General features: G+C 55.6%; 6 protein-coding genes across 6 annotated transcripts; 3 read left to right on the top strand and 3 right to left on the bottom strand.

Annotated features, from left to right (window-relative positions):
• The first annotated feature begins 70 nt into the window (after positions 1 to 70).
• MYCTH_71484 (uncharacterized protein) lies at positions 71 to 2,533 on the top strand. The gene is made up of 4 exons (XM_003667346.1): positions 71 to 473; positions 548 to 1,137; positions 1,206 to 1,319; positions 1,462 to 2,533. The coding sequence occupies exons 1-4, from the start codon at positions 368 to 370 to the stop codon at positions 1,981 to 1,983; spliced, it is 1,332 nt and encodes a 443-aa protein (XP_003667394.1). The 5' UTR covers positions 71 to 367; the 3' UTR covers positions 1,984 to 2,533.
• Positions 2,534 to 2,912: 379 nt separating this feature from the next.
• On the bottom strand, positions 2,913 to 4,388 carry MYCTH_2072093 (uncharacterized protein; the record flags this gene model as incomplete). Its single annotated transcript, XM_003667345.1, has 3 exons — positions 2,913 to 3,226; positions 3,287 to 3,434; positions 3,489 to 4,388. 3 exons carry the CDS (start codon positions 4,386 to 4,388, stop codon positions 2,913 to 2,915), a joined length of 1,362 nt encoding a protein of 453 aa, XP_003667393.1.
• Positions 4,389 to 6,257: 1,869 nt separating this feature from the next.
• MYCTH_2313192 (uncharacterized protein) lies at positions 6,258 to 8,361 on the top strand. Its single transcript, XM_003667344.1, has 4 exons — positions 6,258 to 6,476; positions 6,537 to 7,900; positions 7,961 to 8,132; positions 8,196 to 8,361. Exons 1-4 carry the CDS (start codon positions 6,428 to 6,430, stop codon positions 8,300 to 8,302), a joined length of 1,692 nt encoding a protein of 563 aa, XP_003667392.1. The 5' UTR covers positions 6,258 to 6,427; the 3' UTR covers positions 8,303 to 8,361.
• A 1,937-nt stretch (positions 8,362 to 10,298) lies between these two features.
• On the top strand, positions 10,299 to 12,857 carry MYCTH_2071736 (uncharacterized protein; the record flags this gene model as incomplete). The annotated part of the gene is made up of 4 exons (XM_003667343.1): positions 10,299 to 11,341; positions 11,487 to 11,562; positions 11,691 to 11,839; positions 12,311 to 12,857. 4 exons carry the CDS (start codon positions 10,299 to 10,301, stop codon positions 12,855 to 12,857), a joined length of 1,815 nt encoding a protein of 604 aa, XP_003667391.1.
• A 2,294-nt stretch (positions 12,858 to 15,151) lies between these two features.
• MYCTH_2313184 (uncharacterized protein) lies at positions 15,152 to 17,371 on the bottom strand. Its single transcript, XM_003667342.1, has 4 exons — positions 17,114 to 17,371; positions 15,804 to 16,981; positions 15,591 to 15,670; positions 15,152 to 15,500 (listed from the first exon to the last, which is right to left on the bottom strand). Exons 1-4 carry the CDS (start codon positions 17,139 to 17,141, stop codon positions 15,275 to 15,277), a joined length of 1,512 nt encoding a protein of 503 aa, XP_003667390.1. The 5' UTR covers positions 17,142 to 17,371; the 3' UTR covers positions 15,152 to 15,274.
• A 2,257-nt stretch (positions 17,372 to 19,628) lies between these two features.
• MYCTH_2313181 (uncharacterized protein) lies at positions 19,629 to 20,544 on the bottom strand. The gene has a single exon (XM_003667341.1). The coding sequence runs from the start codon at positions 20,427 to 20,429 to the stop codon at positions 19,824 to 19,826; it is 606 nt and encodes a 201-aa protein (XP_003667389.1). The 5' UTR covers positions 20,430 to 20,544; the 3' UTR covers positions 19,629 to 19,823.
• Between the last annotated feature and the right edge of the window lie 903 nt (positions 20,545 to 21,447).

The following is a 21,447-nucleotide window of genomic DNA, read 5'->3' as shown; positions in this document are numbered from 1 at the left end:
CCTTTCGACCTAAAATTTCCACACCGACGACGTCGCCGTCGTCCCTCCGAGATTTTGCAGCCGTTGGAGCCCATTGTTTCATTCCCGCCGTGCCTCGCTGCTTCGACGCGCGGCGACAGCGCCAAAGGTGTGACGTCGGAAGTGGGAGAGCTCCCCTCTCAATAGCCCACTATCGCCAACCGCCTTCTCGGCCCGCAGCCGGTGGCCCACGAAGCGCTCACGCCATCAACATCTACGCACGCTCCCCGCTGACATCTCCGGCTCTGCGCTGTTCCTCGGCCCCAATCAGGCTGCTACATGTCTCGATCACCTATCCTGCCCTCCTCCGCCTCCAGAACGTTGCTACAGCGGCTGTCGCTCAGCAAAGATGGCTCCAAAGATTAACGGCACTGGCGTCATGCCCGAGGACACGCGCATCTGCGTTGTCATGGTCGGCCTTCCGGCTCGGGGCAAGAGTTACATAGCCCAAAGAGGTGAATCGCCCCCGGCGACAGCCGATGCCTCCCCTCACTCTTCCCAGAACTAACCCGGCCATGCATGCTTGCAGCGCAACGCTATCTCAAGTGGCTGTCAATCCCGGCGAAGACCTTCAACGTGGGCAACTACCGCCGGAAAGATGCGCCACATCCATCAGCCGACTTCTTCGACACCAACAACGCCGAAGGCGAGAGACAGCGCCGCGCAGCTGCCAACGCCGCCGTGACAGACATGATCCAGTGGTTCAAAACCGGCGGTGTTGTCGGAATCCTTGACGCTACAAACAGCACCAAAGAACGGCGGAAATGGGTACTCGAGCGACTCTCTAAAGAGGGGATCGAGGTCCTCTTTGTCGAGTCCAAGTGCGACGACGAGGAACTGATAATGGCCAACATCCGCGATGTCAAAACCACTTCCCCGGATTACCAGGGTCAGGACCCTGAGCAGGCTGCCCTTGACTTCCGCGAACGCATCCGCCATTACGAGAAGGTCTACAAGTCGATCAACGACGATAATGATGAAGACCACTTGACGTACCTCAAGATAATGAATGTGGGCAAGAAGGTCTTCATCAACCGCATTCAGGACTACCTACAGAGCCGCGTCGTCTACTTCCTCATGAACCTGCATATCCGGCCCCGCTCGGTTTGGCTGTCTCGCGTAAGCACCCTTTTTCCCTCCACCATATATCCATGTATCCGTTGAGTGCTAATTTGGCTTGTTGGTAGCATGGCGAGTCTGAATACAATTTGGAAGGGCGGATTGGCGGTGATTCATTGCTCTCTCACCGCGGCGAAGAGTACGCCCGCAAATTGCCCGAATTGGTTCGCCAGTCTGTTGGTGTAAGTGCCCGCCCAGAGGACATGGTTACATGCGCCAAGCCCGCAATTGGAACAACCCCCCCCCCTTCCTTTTTTTTTCTCTTCCTCCCCCAGTCCATTCATAGCTTGATACGTGTGCACGACCTGCTGACACCCCTCCCAGAGCGACCGACCATTAACGGTCTGGACGTCGACGCTGAAACGGACCATCGCCACAGCCCGGCACTTGCCAAAACACTACAACCAACTGCAGTGGAAGGCGCTGGATGAGCTAGACGCTGGTGTCTGCGACGGGTTGACGTACCAGGAGATTGCAGACCAGTATCCGGAGGACTTTCAGGCGCGCGACGAAGATAAATACAACTACCGATATCGCGGCGGCGAGAGCTACCGCGACGTCGTCATTCGCCTCGAACCCATCATCATGGAACTCGAGCGCAGCGAAAACATCCTCATCATCTCGCACCAGGCCGTCATCCGCTGCATCTACGCCTACTTCATGCAAAAGCCTCAAGAGGAAAGCCCGTGGGTGCCTGTACCGCTGCACACCCTAATCAAGCTCACGCCCCGCGCCTACGACACCCTGGTGGAGAAGTACGATGCGAAAATCAAGGCCGTGAGCACCTGGCGCGGCAAGGGGAGCACCGCCAAACACGAAGATCCAACCCCAGAAGGCGGCATTTGACATCTGCCTCACGGGGTGAACACGGGAGGCGTGCCAACGTGATTTGCCGTATTGTCTGTTCTCTTCTCTCAGCATATCTAGACACGATGTTTCGTTTCCTATTTTTGGCGACAGGCTGTGCCTTGCATTTCTGGGATAACATCATATGAGAAGTCCGTGGTTGAAACTGGGCGGAAACCTCTGGGCCGGCGTTTTGCGGTTGGGTGTCAGCGTTGGCTTTTGCTCACGGACTGAGCTTTTGAGTCCGACAAGGAAATGATACGCTACTGGTACCATCTGGGAGCGGTTACTTGGCTGGTTTAGACGGCAAAGGAAAACAAAAAACGGGCCAACTGGACGCATGGAATGGACCTAAATCGACGGCTCGCACGGAAGCACGTATGGACGCTGCGTGCTCTGCCACCGGGCAGTGGCATTATCTACATGCCCAATTGGGCCAACATTTGGCATTATAAAGACTAAGCATTGCCGCTTTTATCTCTTGACCAAGTTTCCGATGATTCTGTCACATACCATCCACGTGTCGAGGAAACAGCCTTTGGTCAATGGGAGTGTGGGCGCCATCTCCTTATTGCGTTTCGTTCCTTGATACCGCGACAAAGTCTTCTGTCCGTGGCCTAACTGTGCAGGGAGGATTCAACTTCCCAAATATTTGAAACGCATGCTTTCTACAGGCTAGCATTGGGCATTCGGCTCCGTGTGGATGTCTCAGAAGAGAAAACATGGTGCTGCTCACATTATACAATGAATGCCAGAGAGTATCAGGGGCAATGACAGTGCTTAAGATGCTAGGCTAAAGCGTCCGTTTTGTCGTGCAACCATCCGCCGAGATTGACACACTTGCTTCTGCACCAAATTGCCCCTTCTAGCGGTAAACGCTGACCATGATAGCTTGAGAGCAATACATGGCAAAGGCACAGCAGCGCCTATCAATAATGTTGGCGGGGGATGAAACGCATCTGGGCTTGACCAACGTCGAAGATGACCAGCGCGTTTTGCATGAATGCGTCCCCAAGAATATATGGGCCCGAGCCTCCATCCGCAATGGCCGTCATGCAAAGCCCCGTCACCGGATCAACCAAGGTACGATAAAGGAGGTCCAAAGGGCTGATGTTGAACTTTACGCCATTGAGCAGCACGGCGACTTGGGGAATGATGGCGTCGCACGAAGTGAAATAAGCGCCGTACATCCATAAATAGACGGCGGGCGGGTCAAACGCCGCATTGATCGCGTCCGCGAGACCTGAGAAAGGGCAGTTAGCAACCTGTTCGATTTACTACCGGATCCATCAAGGGCGCGCACCTGGAGGAAGATAGTTAAGTGTCGTACCACTGTCGACGATGTATGGAACCTTCTTGGTGTTGGTGGTTTGGTCGTAGTACCAACCGTCTGGAATAACCGTGTAGAACGAGTACTGGGAAGAGGTTGCAGGAATGGAAGCGACGCTGGTCTACCCAATGTAATCAGTGCCAGTATGATCCGTGCGGCATATCGCGGTACTCACGATGATCATGTCGAGCACTGCCGTCCGACTCAGGTCGAGACCGCTGGCAGGAGCGATACCACCAAAAGCGATCATGCCACTGGACGCATTGCGATCAATGGCGATGCTGAACACGGGATCAACCAGGCCCTGGTTTACCATACTTGTGAACAGAGGTGAGTACTGAACCTGGTTCAAAATGTCATGGTCGCCGGCCTTGCCAAGGTAAGCATTGGTGAGAGAGGGAAAAGCAAGCCCCATCAAGCCGCTGGTTTGGTTGTTGCCGTACCAGTACGTGGTGTTGGCCAGACCGACCTGCTGCTGCTTGACCGTGATATTGCCGACCGTGATATCCAAGAAGCCCATGGGACCCGTGACAATCTCTCCGTCGCCGTACGCAATAAACATGTGCGTTTCCGGGTCGGTGAGGCCATACTGGAAAGTCCCCGGGAAGGTCTCGCCAAAACCGCAGATTTCCTGGGGCAGCGACTCGCCTGAGTAGCCGATGCAGCTGAAATTCTTTTGAACAGCCCACGTGTCAGAACTTCCGGTATCAATGATGAGCGACACGCGACGTTCATCAAAGAGGACGTCGACTGCATACTGGGTACCGTATGCAGAACTACTCGTGATGTTCTCGTACCCGAACCCTCCAACAAGACGCTGATGGGCACCGAGGACTGCCGCGGCGGACCGAGGATTGATCACGCGAGCCGAGTGAATGGGGCGCAGTTTCTGGATATGTTGGCTTGGTTTTGTAACTTGCTTTGATGACGACCACTGATGGGTCCCCTTGGCCATTCTGAGGCTGATCCCAGGGGGGCCATCATTCAAAGCCTCAATGTATCGCTGAGTGGCTATTCCCACCACTCCAGACACGGATGCAAGAGCACCGTAGAGGACTCGTGCAATGTTGACCATTTTGGTTTGCTGATAACGACCAGTCCGTGAGACAACAAATCCGGGGCAACCGTGGCCTGAGTCGCAGGGGACAATTCAAGGGAATATGCTTTGCAAGACCGGCCGTTCAGATCAACAGTGACAGAGGATTTGGAGGAGAGTTGAAGAAAAAGGAGAGGATTGGAGAACAGGTTTTCGTATTCAAAGGATGGAAGAGGACAGGACTAAAGAATGGGAGAATGCTGAGGCCTTCAACGGCGAGTGTGACCGAGTAGGTCAACACAGTCGTCCACAAGTCGGCAGGAAGTACCTTTTCTGTTATTTTGTTGTCAGTGTGTGCCAGGGTAACAGATATCTGTCAGTACTACTACAGCACCAGTGTGCCACTCGAGGGAAGTACGAGGGAGTCGGGCGGCAGCAGCAGATCTCCGATCTACTGGAGTTGCACCTTCCAGGTATCAAGTATTTTGCTGAACTTTCCGTCGTGTATGATGCTCTCTGCCGCTTTCGGAAGTCACGTTGAAATACGTTCCAGGCACTGCACTCTTTTGCGGCGCGCGGATCAACTTGAACTTTGAGATGGCCATTCACAGCCCACTAGTGGCGCTCTGTGTGCCCCCAGTTGGCCCGGGATCTGACGAGATGGGCGGGTTGATTCAGAATTACCCGATAAATAAGTCGGAAGATAATCTCCAATTGCATGACCCCTTGGCTCTTTCCCTAAAGAATTGGCTTGAACCGGACTGGCAAACAGTGATACAGAAGGCTAGCGAACTAGTACATGTGCTCGTTGGTCTCCGCGCCAAGGTTGGATCGTATGTCACAGCGTGCGTCTTCCTGTGCGTCCGCGACGAGACGGCGTCATCCTCGGGCAGGTCGAGATTCTGTATGTTCACTACGACTTAACCCCGAGCAAGCCAGAAGGACCATGCAGTGACAAAACGTTTTGCATGAAGTCTGGGCGGTTTGTCTCACTCAAAGGTTGTGAAACAAGAGAGCCTGCAATTTCAATTTCCCAATCAGTGACCCGAAGAGATCACTGACTGGATGTTTGCTTGCATTCGGTTCCCCGCCGCCAACGTGCAGTATGCCGTGCACACCTTCGGATCAGGTTGTTTGACGTCCAAAGTTACCCAATACCTGCCACGAGTCTTAAGTTTATAGTGGTTCGACGTCAGGTGCAAAAAAAAAAAAAGAAAAAAAAGCAGAACAGAGCTTCTGCTTACACCGTCTTAGGTGTTACTTCCAGTCTTCAAGGGCCAGCTTGGAATCGAACTGGGAACTTCCATTGCATCGTTTTAAGATGTTCGGAAATGCCAAGCTTGAGGCGGCCTCTTCAGCTTCTCATCTCGTTCCGGAAAGCTGTTGAATCGGCGGCAGATAGAAGTTGGAGCCAGATATACGTCTCTTATCGTCCAAATTTAGGTAATAATGTCTTGTGAACTGCGAAGCCCTGATCAATTGCTCTACGGATATGACTTGGTACAACTTTTGCTCGTCATAGCGGAATCCCAGATCACGTGCGACGCAGTGAGTTAACGCATTTTCGTGGCGCTCCAAACAGCCCACCAAGGACCCACAGCGACCACTCCAGCCACCTGTGCTCCATTCGTCACCACGAAACTGCATGAATCTGGCAAGGGCTGGCAATTATTTCCCCTTCATATCCTGCCCAGACTCTCCTCCGGCTGGAATCTTTTCCAGCCTCCTTCAAGTTAGTTTTCGCTTCGAATCGCGACCTGCGACTTTGCGACCCGGGCAAGCGTTTTGCCGATCGCGGTTCGTGGCATATTTGTGCTGTTGTGGCAAGGTTGCTGCTCGACCCCAAACCCTGCAAGCGCGCCTTCACCACGCGACCCAACCAGGACTGAATGCAAAAAATTCCGCTGACCTCGTCCCACTGCTGCTGAATAGAGCAACAAGTCGGCCGCGCGGGTCTTGTCTTGGTCGTCACTTTTCAGCATAATATACATCTTAATCAGCGTCTACGTTGCTTCGTGCTGCGGCAGCCGATAATTGTCTGGCAAACTCTGCAGTCAAAGAACGGCGCCGAGGACAAGATGGCGAACCCAACACCTGACATTAACTCCATCCTCAAGATGCTTGGTGGTATGGATGCTTTGTTCCTTGCGTCTCAAGGAGTGTATGAACTGACTACGTGCCACTCAGATGCGACACAGCGACCGGCAACTTCGACACCAACCCAAAGCCACACCGGCATTCCGGCGCCTGCGCAGCCATTGCCCTCAGGATACGCACCCCCCGGACAGAACCCTTATCCGCCTCAGCCTGCGTCATACCAGCCACCGGCCGCTTCCTATCCGTACCCGCAGCCCGCGGCGAGCGGCAGCATCGACTTGAGCGCAATCCGGCCTGTCAACTCCGGCACAGTGCAGCTTGCTGATGCAATCGCGAAAGCCAAGGCATACGCGGCGGAGAAGGGCGTCACGCCTTATGACCGGCAGAATGCACCTTACCCAGATCCGCGCCAATCAGACTCGAGGCATTACCAACGGTCGAGGTCCAAGAGCCCCCGTGGACGAGATTCTTACCGGGACAATGTCAACCCTTACCGCGATGAAAGGCGTGCCGATCATGGCGGTCAGGATCGCGGCTACGGACGCGACCGCTCTTACTCCCCCGGCCGTGGTCGTCAACCCTTTTCTCCCCGTGGTGGCCATGGCGGCCGTGACAGGTCGCCGTTGCGCGGCAAGGATGACAACGTCGAGACGATTGAGATTGAGGCAAGCCTGGTCGGTCTGATTATCGGCCGTCAAGGCGAGAATCTGCGTCGTGTCGAGAGCGAGAGCCGCTGCCGGGTGCAATTCATCCCACCGACTGGTCAGAATGACCAGTTCCGACTCTGCAGGATTACCGGCCCTCGACCGCAGCGGGAGGAGGCTAAGGAGATGATCAACAATATCATCCGCGACAGCGGCATGCGCGGGGGCCATTCCCAGGGCGGCGGCGATCGCGGCCGTGATGGTCGCGGCGGTCCGCCCCCTGTTCCCAAGGATGGGGAGGACAGCCTGCAGATCATGGTTCCCGATAGGACCGTGGGCCTGATTATTGGGCGTGGTGGGGAGACCATTCGTGACCTCCAAGAGCGTAGCGGCTGCCATATCAACATTGTTAGCGAGAACAAGAGCGTTAACGGCCTCCGCCCGGTGAACCTCATTGGGTCTCCTGCCGCCGCTCGGCACGCCAAGGAACTGATTCTTGAGATTGTGGATAGCGACAGCAGGAATGGGAATAATCCAGCAGGTGGCCGCGGCGGTCGGAACGACCACTTCGGTAGCGGCGGTGGCCATGACAAGGTGAACGACTCCATTTATGTCCCTTCGGATGCCGTTGGTATGATCATTGGCAAGGGCGGCGAGACGATCCGAGAGATGCAAAACGTGACTGGGTGCAAGATCAATGTGTCGCAATCGTCGGGACCGGGTGAGGTTGAGCGGGAGATTGGACTTGTCGGTACCCGGGAAGCCATTGCACAGGCGAAGCGGGCCATTGAGGACAAGGTTGATGCAGCGGTAAGACTCCCAGCACTCTGTTGATTCTCTTAGCCAAGCGTTTGTTGACGGAGCTTGCAGAGGCAAAAGTCTGCCGGCGGCGGGCGTGGTCGTGGCCCGCCCCGTGATTATGATAACCCCAACTATGGCCAGGCATCTAACACCAGCAGCGCCCCCATGAACGCGCCATCTGGCGGAGCGGCTCCCGCAGCTGCGGCTGGGAGCGGTGCACAGGCTGACCCGTACGCCATCTGTAAGTGGCTCCCGTTGGGCTTCCTCGCCATCCCGGTGTCGCTGGCTGACACAAAGACAACAGACGGTGGCTACGAGAATTACATTGCTCTCTGGTGGCAGTCCCAGCTTGCTGCCCAGCAGGCCCAGGGCAACCAGGGAGGCAACCCCCAGGCTCCTGGGACCTCGTAATCTCGCCATGACCCTCGACTCGCTGATGCGCTTGATGTTGACCGCCCTCTCAACTCGTTGATGCGTCTGATGCGTTTGACTCTGCCGCCACCACTGTCGATGTTGTGGCCCCTGATCCTACGCCCTGATCACTCTGCTGCATGACGGCACCTTGCTTGATACCATGGCGAGGCATATCTTGAGATGCACCCAGCCATTGCACCTTGCAGCTTCGCCGGACTTTGTTACATGACTGTACCAGTACCAGTACGCGCGCCTGTTCTCCGCCTTTTTCCTTTTTCCTTCGGCTCTTCTGGCGGACCCACCCGCGGCACTTACTACTCCGGGGCTCGAGAGAGTTTCTTCTTGCATCATCGTCGGCTTTTTATGAGTTTGGCCATTTGACGCCCGGCACTTTCCTGCGTCCAGCCTAGCGATGCGTCCACTCCAAGCGGCATACAGAAGAGGCACTGCACTTGGTTGCTTGATGGCGGCTGCGATGCAGTCTGGTTGTCCCTCACCAACCCAGCCGAAGGTGGGCCATGTTCTGCTCTGATGCATCTGACGACCTGGCTCAACCATCATGGCGGTTTCTTGCGTCCTGGATCGCCTTATTTTCTTTGAGAAACTGCTCTCTGCCTTCGCTATTGATCGCTCGCTCATCCTCCGTCTGCAAAAAGAGCTCCCGAAGAAGATCGTACCTCTGCATGGACATGGACTTGCTTTGGCTGTGCCATTGTCGCTAGGTTCTGCCCATTAGTCATTGGTATGCTCAGCGTCTGGCATGACTTGAGGCCCTGATACTGTACCAGAGGATCTCGCACTAATCAAGGTTTGAGGCCCCGCCTCACTGGCCGCAGCCATTGGGAAGACGACTGCCCATGTCATCCAGTTCATTCTTATAGACCCACTGGATATCGAGAGGGCAACTTCCCTCCTCTTCTGCTCGCTCCCACTTCTGCTTGAACTTCCTTATTTAGGCCGGCTTCATTGGGAGTTGAGATGAGGCATTGATGCGGTGCAAGTCACGTTGGAGACAGCCACTGTGTATATTAGGGGCGAACAATATCAACGGTTTAGCTTCGATAGTTAGTGGGCACCTGGTCTCGTCGCTTGGTCTTGACATGGTTGAACATCGACTGGCGAGGGGATGGGCAACGGACCGAAGATGCCGGGTCCGGGAACTGGAGCCGCGGGGCATGATGGAAACGGATTTGCTATTTCTTCTCGGCCTCGCCCAAATAACAGGTTTGGGAAACACCATGCGTCTGATCGTGACGTGGATCGCCATGTTGGGAAGCTGTGTACTGTACAATGTGAACTTGGAGTGTGTGTGTGCTTCGCCCTCTGTGTCGACAGCTCCCAATCTGGAAGTGCCTCGGTTGAAATCAGATTCGGGTACCCTGCTTGTGCCTTGTAACTATGTATGTATGTACGGATGTATATACATATAACTATACATACATACATCGTTATATACATACCTTACAAGCTCAACCATTTCGTCCTTTAGTGAATTGAGCACAAATCCCCGTATAGTACGGTCAAAGGAGCCATTACCGCTTTGGAAGACACTCCGAGAAACAAAAACTCGCGCTTCTAGTGTTTAGACCTTGCAGGAATCCGTACATACATACATACAACAGAATATCGTGCTCCAAAACTACGGGTACTCCGGGCCCTGGCGGTTCCATCCGGCGGCACCGTGTGGGGGCTGCACCTTGACTCGGCCGAGCTTTATCGGCAACACTGCGGCCCCCCTCGCGCTGAACGTCTTGGCCTTATTATTATACTCCGTATGTACAACAGGCCGAACCCGGAACGCTTCACAAGGTCCCGGCAGTCCCGGCACGGTATCTTAATTTGCGAATCCTGCCCGGGCGGGTGATCACACTGCATTACATTTTCTTACTGCGAAGTGACCGGCTGTGGACTCTAACTTGATCGACGCTCTTTGTTGTTCGGTCACGGAAGGCGAGAAAGAAGACGACCAGTCGTGTCGAACGACAACAACAAGATGGCGTCAAATGCAGCGACAAGGCCCGCGGCAGGGCCGCTCGCCTTCATGACCAAGCTCTCCCCCTGTGTCTACTTCTATCGCCCGGAAACGCCTCCGTTGGCGCCCCCGACCTCCGAGAAGACCCCCCACTCGTCCAGGAGGGCGCCCCCAAGACTGATCGTCCTCGCGACGTGGATGGGCGCGCGAGAGCCGCACATCGCCAAATACCTGCTCAAGTACCGAGACCTGTACCCGACCTCTCCGATCCTCCTGCTGCGCTCCGAGCCGCGCCACTTCATCCGTCCGGGTACCGGCGCGCGAGACTTTGCGCCCGCCGTCCCGTGCGTCCGCTCCATCTTCCCCGACCTCGGCGGCGCCGGCGCCGGCTCCGGCGGTGGTGATGATGCGGCGGCCAAGGAAGAAGCCGGACGGCCGGAGAGAGAACCGCAGCTGCTCCTGCACGCCTGGTCCAACGGCGGCGCCTCCTCGCTGGTCCAGCTCCGCGCGGCGCTCGGCCTCTTGCCGGAGGAGGAGAAAACCTCCCCCTCCCCCTCCTCCTCCTCCTCCTCCTCCTCTTCTTCCTCGTCCTCGTCCTCGTCCTCGTCCTCGTCCTCATCCTCCTCTCTCCCGCCGTACACGCTCGTGCTGGACTCGGCCCCGGGCGCGTACCGGTTCTGGGCCAGCTACCGGGCCTTCACGGCGGGGCTGAGCGGGTGGGCGCTGTGGCTGGCGGCGCCGGTGGTGCACGCGCTCTGCGTGTGGTACTGGGTGCGGCACGCGGTGGTGGGCCGGGGCCGGACGGGCCCGCTGGCGCGGCTGCGGCGGGCGCTCAACGACGCGGTCGCGCGCCGGGCCGAGCTGCGCCGCGCCTACGTCTACAGCCCCGCGGACCGGCTCGTCGGCTGGCGCGACGTCGAGGCCCACGCCGCAGATGCCGACCGCGCCGGCTTCGCTGTCGTCCGCAGGGAGAGGTTCGACGGCAGCGAGCACGTCGCCCACGTCCGGGTCGACGCCGACAGGTACTGGCGCGTCGCGAGGGAGACTTGGGAAGGTTTGGCCGAGTGATTGGGGGAAGCAGGGGAGAGGAGAGGCCCAAGTCTTGTGTGTGCGCGTGTCTGCGGCGGGGGGGTTGTGGGTTCTGGACCAGCCCAGGGCGCTTACGGAATAACAGTGTGCTTGGGAACCGATGAAATACAGATCACGTAGATTAGCTACTCATATCCCTTGGGACATTAGATCTGAAATGATATCGTCGTTTGGCGATATCAGATGGCAGTCTTTGGTGGGCACAAGTCCAACTCATATTCGACGTCCACGGCAATCGCCCCCTTGTTCTTCACCGTGTTCCACTGTGTGTACATTGGTCAATGTGTGTGTGTGTGTGTGTTCAAACTCAACCACAAGCACCAGGTCCTCCCACCAACAACAGCCCACCTCCTTCCTCCGTCTGTGCCGAGTATACCTCGTCCCATTGCTGCGATTGAGAATGAGCATGCCATTATCATTACCGTCGTCACTCATCCGCGTCATTGCCTCGTTATGCTCGTGCCGTCTGCGCCGTGGGGCCGTCTCTCTCTAGGGAACTGCGGGAGCAACCCGCTCCTATGCTTCTCGTTGGATACTAAACCGTTGGCCCTGAGGAAGTAAGGGCCGTATGGGTGGTAAAGATGCATACCGGTATGGATATGCGAAACCCTTCGCCGCCGGAAAACGTCTCGGACTGCTGTTCGGTGGAATGCAAGGGTCCGTAGTCCTGGTTCGCGAGCGGGCGCGCGTGCGTGCGCTCGCGATGACCTGGGTGTATATATGTATGTATGTGTGCGTGCGTGTGTGTGTGTGTTTGGGTGTGCGTGGGTGTTCTTCGGTAGACAGGTTGAGGAGGAGGTGTGCTGCGCCGCGAAGACACGATGATGGCAAGGGCGGCATGGCAAGCAGGCGCTCCCCTTATCAAGGCGTAGAAGAAAAGGGGCCTTCTCATGATACTCGCTGCTTCTTGTTCTTGTGCTTGCCGCTCCCTTGGTCCTCGTCAGCCGGTGGTTTCTTGTGCTCGGGCCGGCATGCGCTGGCCACCTCGAGGGCCTCGTTCTCGTCCATACCGCCATCGTAGCCCTCGTCCGCGTACAGCTCGGCCGCGCACGAGTCGCATTCTTGGTCGTGGTCCTTCTCGTCCACCGAGACGCCGGCCTTGCAGGTGCCAAAGCTTCCGTTGTTTTTCGCCTCGAGACAACTGAGCTGTTGACTGAGCTCCTGCCATACAAAGGCCCCGGAGCAGTGCGGGCACGTCCCCTTGAAGACGACGAGGCGGCACATGGTTTGGAAGTTCCTCGAGCGGCCGGACAGCCCCTCTGCTTGATGTGGTGTTGTGTTGCAGAACGGGCGCAACGGAGGAGAGGTGAAAGGGCTCCGTGTCCCCCCCTCCCCCTCCGCGCCGGAAGAAAAGACGCAGAACTCGGCCGGGTGGCGCAACTCGGGCGACTCCGCCGGACTAGCAGGACCCTTTGCCTGCGGACGGGGAGAGGGCGGACGAACAGATTGATTAGCGTAAACGGAACTCGATGCCTTGCAGAGGGACTCTAGGCTCCGAGAGCATGTTTCGAGACCAGAGTTGTCTAGTTGCAGGAGGTGGAAGGGTAGACGTTGCCCTGTTCCTCGGCGAGCGAGGGCGCCCCACTCCACTCTCTTGTCAAAGATGCTCGGCTTGACGAGCGCATGCGGAGAGCCAGAGTAGTTTAGGGTTGGGTGGGGTCCGGAAACGAAGAGAGGCTCGTCCCCGCCGCCAAGCTCGCTCACCTCCCTTGCCCATCTCTGTTTTTCCGGTAACACGTGTAGCGATCCTGGGATGCACTACACTAGTGCGGGGTACGAGTACACTACGGATCAGTGGTGTAATCCGTACACTACTGAGCAAGGTGGGACAGCGTGTGGCGGCAGACATCGGATGACTCTCCGCCCGACAGGGGTGTCGTCAGTCGAACGGCGATGATGATGGCTGGAGCTTCGAGCGCCGGGGCAGATTGAAAAAAAAAATTAAAATAAAAAAGCGAAACAGCGTAGGAACGCTTGGTGAAAAAAAATCGTCGACGATTTTCTTCTCGGTTGCCCCGCCGCAGTGTTGTAATTACTGTAAATCTTAAAAGAGCGGCCAATTGGCGCGCGGGTGCGAATGAAATGCCCTCAGAGGGATCTTTGCATCATCGGATCGCGACGCTGCGCGAGATATCCGTAGTGTGGTCAAATTCGGCCTGCTGCATGGTCGTCTCGCTTGTGAACTTGGCGACCCATGATGCACCCAACGCGCTCGGCCTGCATGCACTACAGAGCCCTAATCACGGAGTAGGTTTATTATCACAGACAACAGGCAACCTCCAAGCAGTGGAAGACAGTCGGTATAAGTGTCCAAGTGCTTGAGGAAAAGAAAAAAAAAAGCGTACTCCGTACGCACTTGCGAACATGCGCTAACACGTTATTATGTATATTCAGCATATTATACTCCGTAAAGCACATCCAACAACGGACCGTTGCCATCAGTTACTGGGAGTCGATACTCTCCCCGATTGACCAGACCGTACTGTAATCGTTGAACTGCAGGGTTTTCCCATCAAGGTCTTAAGCTCCACTAAAGGAACAGGGTTTGACGCACCTGGCAGTGGGGTGGCACATGGGTTCTGACCAGGAAACCCAGCAGTGATTTAAAGGGCGGGCCCTGCAGCATCATCCCCGCCCCCCAGGTCCATCCCTCGACAACAACAATGGGCAACAGCATCCGCTCTTGCAACTTGACCCAGCCATGGCCATCGAGCAAGGGTCTCTCTATCTCTTGTCTCATTGTCACTATGCTCTATTTCTGATGGAATCGGTTTAGCCCGACAGACGCATCTAAAACACTGCATGGGCAGTGGGCGATGCCATCATTGTCGGCGTTCTTGTCTGTTTTCAGACTCGCCCCGCCCGCCCGCTTAATGTACAGATTAGTTATATTAGGTCCGCTGGAACCCATTTCGAGTAGTTAGGTTACTCGGCGAATGAGACAAGAGAGGGAAAAAAAAAAAAAGACTTCATTAAACCGGGCAGTCTTTGATGTTTTATTAATACTCACCTGCCGATGTAGGGGGTGTCACCATGAGTTGCTTTATGCTTAATTATATCTTTACCATAATTATTACCTGTGCTAAGTTGTCGCAGGTCACGGGAAGGCAGCCAAGGTCTCATCAAGTCTGGTTTTTCTTCAGCTGCGTGGTGACCTTCTGAAAGGAGTGACCCAGGTTACATGTGGCCGAGACCCAAAGAGATCTGAAACAAGCATAATTCACGTCATCACTCATCACCCATCATCATCTCTCCGTTCTTTGATGCCAAGACTTGCCACCATCGCGAGTTTGCGGGCTTCAAGTGCCTCACCAATAACCAAAGGCCGCAAGTTTGGTGGACAGCAAAACAAGAGCCATTCAATACTCGGCAAGTTGACATCGAGGCTGCTTTGTGAGACGAATTCGATCTAGGAAGCAAGTCCTTGAAAGGGGGGAATCAGGATCTCGTTTGGCCTCCCCTTCATTCCAGTTTCCCGCGGGCGGGGTCTCGGTATCTCGAGTTAAAGCAGGAGTATTGCCGATCCAAAGGTGACAACATCTACTGTGATGGGCGATGGGTCCCAAAACGGAGAACCGGGCCTCCCGCGAGAGAACCTGTGAGAAAATGTCGACTATGAATGGCGCATTTGCAATGAACCAGCCCGCGCAACATCTGCACATTGGCGCGTCCAGCGACTTTGCGTTCAGGGGTGAGATGAATCGCAGCACGACGCTGGGAACAACGCTTGAGATAAAGAGCTGACATCAATTTTCTCAGGCAGGGCCACCGAAACGAAGCACACATCCGACAGAGAAGTAAAGGAGGAAACATACGGTCCATTTCGAATCCGGCCGGCCATTTTGTCCCAGACCCCCCCGGGCCCATCAACGGTTGACATACCGTTGAGTGAACGCTCAACGGCCGCCTCAGGTCCAGTACCGAAAGTTCGGATGGTTGTTCCCAAGGGCTTCCTGCTCCTCCTCTGTCAAACCCTCGAGGCGGTAGTCCCTCTTTCCAGCGGCTCTCGCCCTGTTTTCGTACAAGCAGTAGAGGATGCCAAAGATGGCGAGGACGACGGTGGCGATCTGACCACACAGGTTGATGGTGTGCCCGGTGTGATATCGGGGAGCGTCGGATCGCGTGTAGGTCCATCTATGCGTGGTTAGTGATTGAAAGGGGCTTTTTTTTTATCTTTCTCGGCAACGGGAAGGAAATGATGAGAGACAATATTGGGTCACTCACGTCGCCACGATGCCACCGATGGTGCCCAAGGTCACGATGTAGCCGGAGCTCACGGCACGGACCGACGGGCCAGCCGAGTTCTGCTCCACACATTAATTAGTATACCGGGCTGGAGTCAGCATAATATCATTTGGACAGAGGAGGAGAAAGGAAAAGAAAAAAAAAGGACAAAAAAGGACAAAAAAAAAGGGGGGGGGGCAAACGGAGACTGACGTTGATTCCCCAGGCCAGGAAGCCAGGGCCGCCGGGGAAAGCTCCGACGGTGACAAAGTAGAGGGCCATGTAGCGGAGCTTGGGGTTCTCGACCCAGCGGAGGATGGCGAAGCCGGTGAGGGCGATGCAGGAGAAGGCGGCGAGCCAGGCGCCGCGCTGGCGGGTCTTGTCGCTGGCGTAGGCGATGGCGATGGCGACCAGGCAGGCGGCGACGTAGGGAGGCACCGAGTAGAGCTGGGCCTTGGTGTCGGTCCAGCCGAGGTCCTGCAGGATGGTGGGCATGAAGACGGAGAGGCCCTGGACGGTGATGTTGATGAGGAAGAAGCCGAGGGCGCAGGTGTAGTTGTGGACGCACAGGACGGCCTGCTTGATGTCCCGCCAGGTCACCTTGCCGACCGGGTTGGCCTTGTGCTCGCGGACGAGCCGCTCGGCGGCGATGCGGCGCTCGCGCGCCGTCAGGAACCGGGCCTCGCCGGGCGTCGTGGGCATCCAGACGGGCGCGGCCAGGCCGACCAGGATGGTGACGAGCCCTTCGAAGAAGAAGATGTTGCGCCAGCGGGCGATGCGCATCGACGCGACCCCCCACTCGGGGATCCTGGAGAGGCCGGTGGCCAGGAGGCCGCCGAAGGCGCCGGCGATGGAGGCGGCCGAGACGTAGATGCCCATGCGGAAGAGCAGCTCGTTGCGCTTGTAGAAGCAGCTGAGGAAGAAGGCCAGGCCCGGGAACGCGCCGCCCTCGAAGAGGCCGAGGAAGACGCGGGCGACCATGAGGCCGGCGAAGTCCCGGACGAAGGCGGTGCACAGCGAGATGAAGCCGAAGCCGCAGACGAGGAGGGGGAGGTAGAAGCGCGGGCCGAAGCGCTTGAGGATCATGTTGCTCGGCACCTCGACGAGGAGGTAGACGATATAGAAGATGGAGAGGGCCCAGTTCAGGCGCACGCCCCCGAGGTCGAGGTCGTCCCTCATGCCCTGGATGCTGGCATTGCCGATGTTGATGCGGTCGAGGAAGCACAGCATGTATAGCACCGTCACCAGCGGCACCGTGTGCCGATCGATCTTGCGCCGGATCGCCCGCTCCTCCTCCTCGGTCCACTCGAGCTCCGAGTCGGCCACGCTGGCGTCCGAGTACTCGGCCTCTTTCGTCGAGTCGACCCGGGACTGCTCAATTTGTTGAGCCGCTGTTGACACGGAAAGAATAATTGAAGGTCAGCAGTGAGTTTACCATCTCTTCCTCCTCCTCCTCCTCTTGTTCTTCTTCTCCTTCTTCTTCTTCATTTTGGCATTCCGCCGTATTGGGGGAAATCACGTACCAATCTCCTTCTCCCCGCTGTCCGACATGGCGAGCGATGGTGCTTAGGGTGCCCCCGTGTGAACTGGTCAATAGGCGTGGCAGTGAAAGGGGAAAGCAAGAATAGACAGTTGGGGATCCGCGTAATTAGAGGTTCTCTCACCAACGAATAAGAGCCACAACAACCGCCACGACTAGTGTACACACAAGGAGCACCAAACAATGTCAGAATGGACCGAAAGGGGACCAGGACCGGCAGGCCCGGTGGGGAGGTCAAGCATTTTTAGGACACGGAACTAGAGATGCTACACGTGGTGGTATACAAGGTAAAGACCCGAGTTCAGCAATGACAGCACAGGGGACCCATTACTCGGTCCCGAACCCTACCCCCGCACCCTCCTTGTTCTTTGCTACGCTTGGCCCTGCGAGGTTGCTTTGATGGGGGAAGGAAACAAATGGGGGCTAAACCAAATAGCGGCAATGTTGCAAGCACCGGCAGAGTATAACCGCCGCGGGGCGGGGGGGTGGGAGGGCAAATAACTATGGTTCAAGGGAGGACAATTGCAGGGAAAATGGTTGGCAAAAAAAGGGGGGGGGGGGGGCTGGGGCCGGGCGGTAGCTCTCGGCGGTGAGGGAGATGGGGAGCAGGGGAAGGCTACGCTGCCATCGACTGAACTACTGTATATACATGGTCACTAATTACACATTCAATTTACCGCGCTACATGCAGGTAGGTAACGCACTGATGCTTAGCTAGGAGAACAATCCCGGACACCCGGTTGTTTGTGGTTGCCGCACAGCAGGCTGCAGATGGTCAGAACTCGGCAGATATCTTTTGGGGCCGTTCCTGGGCCGCTCACTTTTGGCAAAAGAGTTCAGCATCGGGGCCGCCAAGCCTTTGCCGAGAGCGTTGAGAATGCGGGGGAGGCAAGGCCAAGGGCGTCACGACCGGGGAGACCAAGAAGCGGGCGGCACGGCAGGAAGCCACTGGATTCCGGGCACTATTATGTAGTTAACTAGAACTAGGGGATGTAGTGTAGTGTAAAAGTCCCCGTGTGCAATATAGTGTTTTACGGACTGACATGGGAAAGTCAACTACCAAGATGCATTCCGTATTGTTCATAATTATGTCCATACAGTACTCCGTACACTACTGTGTAGTGCAGTGTGTGCAACGTATGTACGGACTACATACAGTACCACCCCAAGGAGGGAGAGATGGGGTCTCGATATGCTGGCAAGGGTTCTCCGCAGCAACAACGCGGGACCAGAACCGGAGAATTGAGTCGGAAGTGGAGGTGGAACCCGGTAGTTAATTATCTCCCATGCCAAGTCCCGGTTGGGTCCAGAAGGGTCTCTCCAGTGGTTCACTCTCAATACTCCATAATTACTGTGTATGGTTGTATGAGTCCGGGGGGAGGAACCACGGCAGCCAGTGATGGTTGACCCAGCTGAACTCCGCTTGGCTCGTAACATCGTGAGCAGCAATCGTGAGTAGCAACTTTGGTTACTCTCCTCGGGACAGTGCTTTGCCGTTTGTGAACTTTCTTGTTTGTTGCTGCTGTTATCTATCATTGTTCTTCACCGAGAGAGTAATTAGACGCCGAGTCCGATGATACTTGTTACCTAGGCACCTGAGGTAATTAGAAGACGGCTAGCCGATCGGACTTCGGAGAAAGATTAAGGGACCGAGCGGTTGAAGGAGCACCACCGGACGACTGGGACCAACCGACGGTCATGCTCCTCGCTCTGGAGAAAGCAGTGCACACAAACTATAATAGGTAACTAACGAACTAACTGACATACCCGGAATTTGTGTTGGCCGGCAAGTGCGATAGGCTGTGTTGTCTCACTATCCAATCGACTACCCGAGTGGCTGGCTCGGCGTCCCGGTCCAGCTCCTGTAGGGTCTGGCTGGCGTTGCAATCAGGCTGTTGCAACGCCCAACGCCGAGATTGCTCACCGGCATCTTCCCCTCCACGAGCCAATACCGTCCGTAGTGGCCACTTGCCACCATGCACGAGAGTGCGTCAGTATGTGCTTATACATACTTACTACACAGTATGTAAGTTATAAATAACGTGCGAAGTTGAGCTCGGCCTTTTATTGCTACCTGCCCTGTTTTGTATGTACATACAAATAGAGCAGGTAATGACATGCTCTCACACCCAAGTACCTCTCACTGAGGTTCGTATCGAAAGCCTTGGTCATCGTCCTGTGTTCGGGCCTGTTCACTGTTCCCTCTGTCCTATCGTGGGTTCGTCTAATTCAAGATGAGGATGAGGACGGCTGTAACCCAAGCGGGACGGACAGCAGTACGGTACTTTCGTCCTCCGCTCGAGGCGCTACTTTATCACTCTCCATCCTAGCAATGCTCAATTTCCTCGGCGCAGTCGCGACAAGTCAGAATCTAACTTGCTCATGCCAGCGCCGACGAGAAAGCCAGGCGCAGACCCCTGAATCCTATCACCGTCAATAGCTTGTCCGGGACGAAGTGAAGCTGAATGGCAAGCGTGTTGACTGATTCTGCTCCGTAATAGAACACGCTTTAGTATCTGACGTAATTATCTGACGGGTTGGCAGGAATAGACCTAATATTCGAGGACTGTCTATTATTACGGAAAACAGACTTCGCTCGACGGTCCAAATCGAAAAGTCAGATGAAAACCGAGGGAGGATTGCAGTTCGACGCCCCTTCTATCCCCTCCCCCGATCACACCTCTTAATGATCTCTAATTTTTACGTCTTTGTTCTGGCAGCGAAGCGGGATCGGGCGGGCTCTCAGCACCGTCGCCGATGGCGAGCTGCATAAACACCGTATCCAGCCACCTCCCAAACTTGTACCCGGAACTCTTCAGCACCCCCGAGACGGTGAACCCGAGCTTCTCGTGGAACAGGACCGAGGGGTTGGAAGGGCCGCCGTCCCCAATGACGGCCACCATCTGGCGGAAGCCGAGACGCTCGCACTCCTTGACGAGAGCCTGCATCAAGTGGCGGCCCACGCCGCGGGCTCTGGCGTCGGGCGCCACATACACCGAGTTCTCCACCGTGAAGCGATATCCCGGTCGCGGACGGAACGCGCTCGCGTAGGCGTAGCCCAGGATCCCCCTCGACCCGGTGTCGGGTGATGATGACGATGATGATGATGCTGCGACCAAGCAGGGGAATCCGGCTTCCCTGAGCGCCGACAGCCTGTCTCTCATCACCGAAACGGTCGGGGGGTCAACCTCGTATGTGGCGGTAGAGTTGGTGACAACATCGTGGTATATTTCAGTGATGGCCGGGATGTCTTCGTCCCGAACGCCTCTGATGATGATTGGAAGCTGTTCTCGTTCCATCTCACGGCAGGTGTTGCGGTTGGTCCTTGCTGGGTCGCGTGCGGCAGTTGTCAGTCTTTGATAGGGCGTGAAACGGTTGGTGTCGGAAGCTATGGAGCTTCCAAGCGTATTAGCCACGCGTTTGCCACAGCTATATGAGGCTGTTCAACGCATTGGCCAGTCCCTTTGTCTATAAATACCACTCGTTTTGTCTCCTTTGTAGATAGTTCAACAAGGCACTATCTCCTTCGTACAGCCACCCACTACAGACACTGCTTTCAACGCTCCCGGAGCTCCTACTGCGTTCGGCAGTTATGAGCCCGGCGCCTTGACTACTCCTCTACCGACATATCTTCAATATCAGTAATAGCTTCTTCTATTACGAACTCTCTTACCCTGCTTCAATACGCTTTCGACGACGCGTCCATTATATCCGAGATCCCAGTCAAGACTTCTACGCGCCTTACAGGGCCTAGTTCCTGGAACTTGTGGTATATCGAACTGTAGTCGTAGGCTGAGTTTGCCGGTATATAGGGATTTGTCGATCCTGACGGCGACTGCGAGCCAGATCTGGAAGTTCCGTAGTGCCTAACCTGTAAGCAAGCTAGAGATAACCTCATCCTAGCTTCCTAGGAGCAACTTATAGAAGGATTATTACCCTCGATATCTATAGATTTGATACCTTCTAATGTAGCCGTTATAGCCGAATTCGTATAACTATAAGACTCCTTTTATAAAGATATCGTGTATGCTATAGACGTTAGTAAGCGGATAGGATAACTATAACGCTAGCTGGTGTATACTGTAGATCCTAAACTTCATAAAGCTATAAAAGCGCGTAGGAAGAAGGATATCAACCTTATTAGGGGGATCATCTAGGTACTTCGCTCTATGCTTATACTATCCGTTGTAACGCTCTATATAATGGTTACAGCATAATATATAACTAGTCTTGACGTAGCCAAGCGTTCAGGAGTTAATCCGTAGCACTAGATTCGTAACTTTAATATTGCCTTCTAGCAAGCTATCTAATACGATA

The sequence above is a fragment of the Thermothelomyces thermophilus genome, chromosome 7, assembly GCF_000226095.1.
Source record: "Thermothelomyces thermophilus ATCC 42464 chromosome 7, complete sequence".
Taxonomy (NCBI): domain Eukaryota; kingdom Fungi; phylum Ascomycota; class Sordariomycetes; order Sordariales; family Chaetomiaceae; genus Thermothelomyces; species Thermothelomyces thermophilus.
Note: the sequence above shows the minus strand (reverse complement) of the source record. Positions and strands in the feature narration are given on the sequence as shown.

Bases quoted from the DNA above. Each gene is read 5' to 3' on its own strand.
- MYCTH_71484 (XM_003667346.1), top strand. From the start codon at position 368: ATGGCTCCAAAGATTAACGGCACTGGCGTCATGCCCGAGGACACGCGC. The intron at 474-547 runs GTGAATCGCCCC...GCATGCTTGCAG, and splicing joins GAGTTACATAGCCCAAAGAG to CGCAACGCTATCTCAAGTGG. The intron at 1,320-1,461 runs GTAAGTGCCCGC...CACCCCTCCCAG, and splicing joins TGGTTCGCCAGTCTGTTGGT to AGCGACCGACCATTAACGGT.
- MYCTH_2313192 (XM_003667344.1), top strand. From the start codon at position 6,428: ATGGCGAACCCAACACCTGACATTAACTCCATCCTCAAGATGCTTGGT. The intron at 6,477-6,536 runs GTATGGATGCTT...CGTGCCACTCAG, and splicing joins CATCCTCAAGATGCTTGGTG to ATGCGACACAGCGACCGGCA. The intron at 8,133-8,195 runs GTAAGTGGCTCC...CAAAGACAACAG, and splicing joins GGCTGACCCGTACGCCATCT to ACGGTGGCTACGAGAATTAC.
- MYCTH_2313181 (XM_003667341.1), bottom strand. From the start codon at position 20,429: ATGGAACGAGAACAGCTTCCAATCATCATCAGAGGCGTTCGGGACGAA.
- MYCTH_2313184 (XM_003667342.1), bottom strand. From the start codon at position 17,141: ATGTCGGACAGCGGGGAGAAGGAGATTG. The intron at 16,982-17,113 runs GTACGTGATTTC...CCGTGTCAACAG, and splicing joins CAGCGGGGAGAAGGAGATTG to CGGCTCAACAAATTGAGCAG. The intron at 15,671-15,803 runs GTCAGTCTCCGT...TGTGTGGAGCAG, and splicing joins TCCTGGCCTGGGGAATCAAC to AACTCGGCTGGCCCGTCGGT.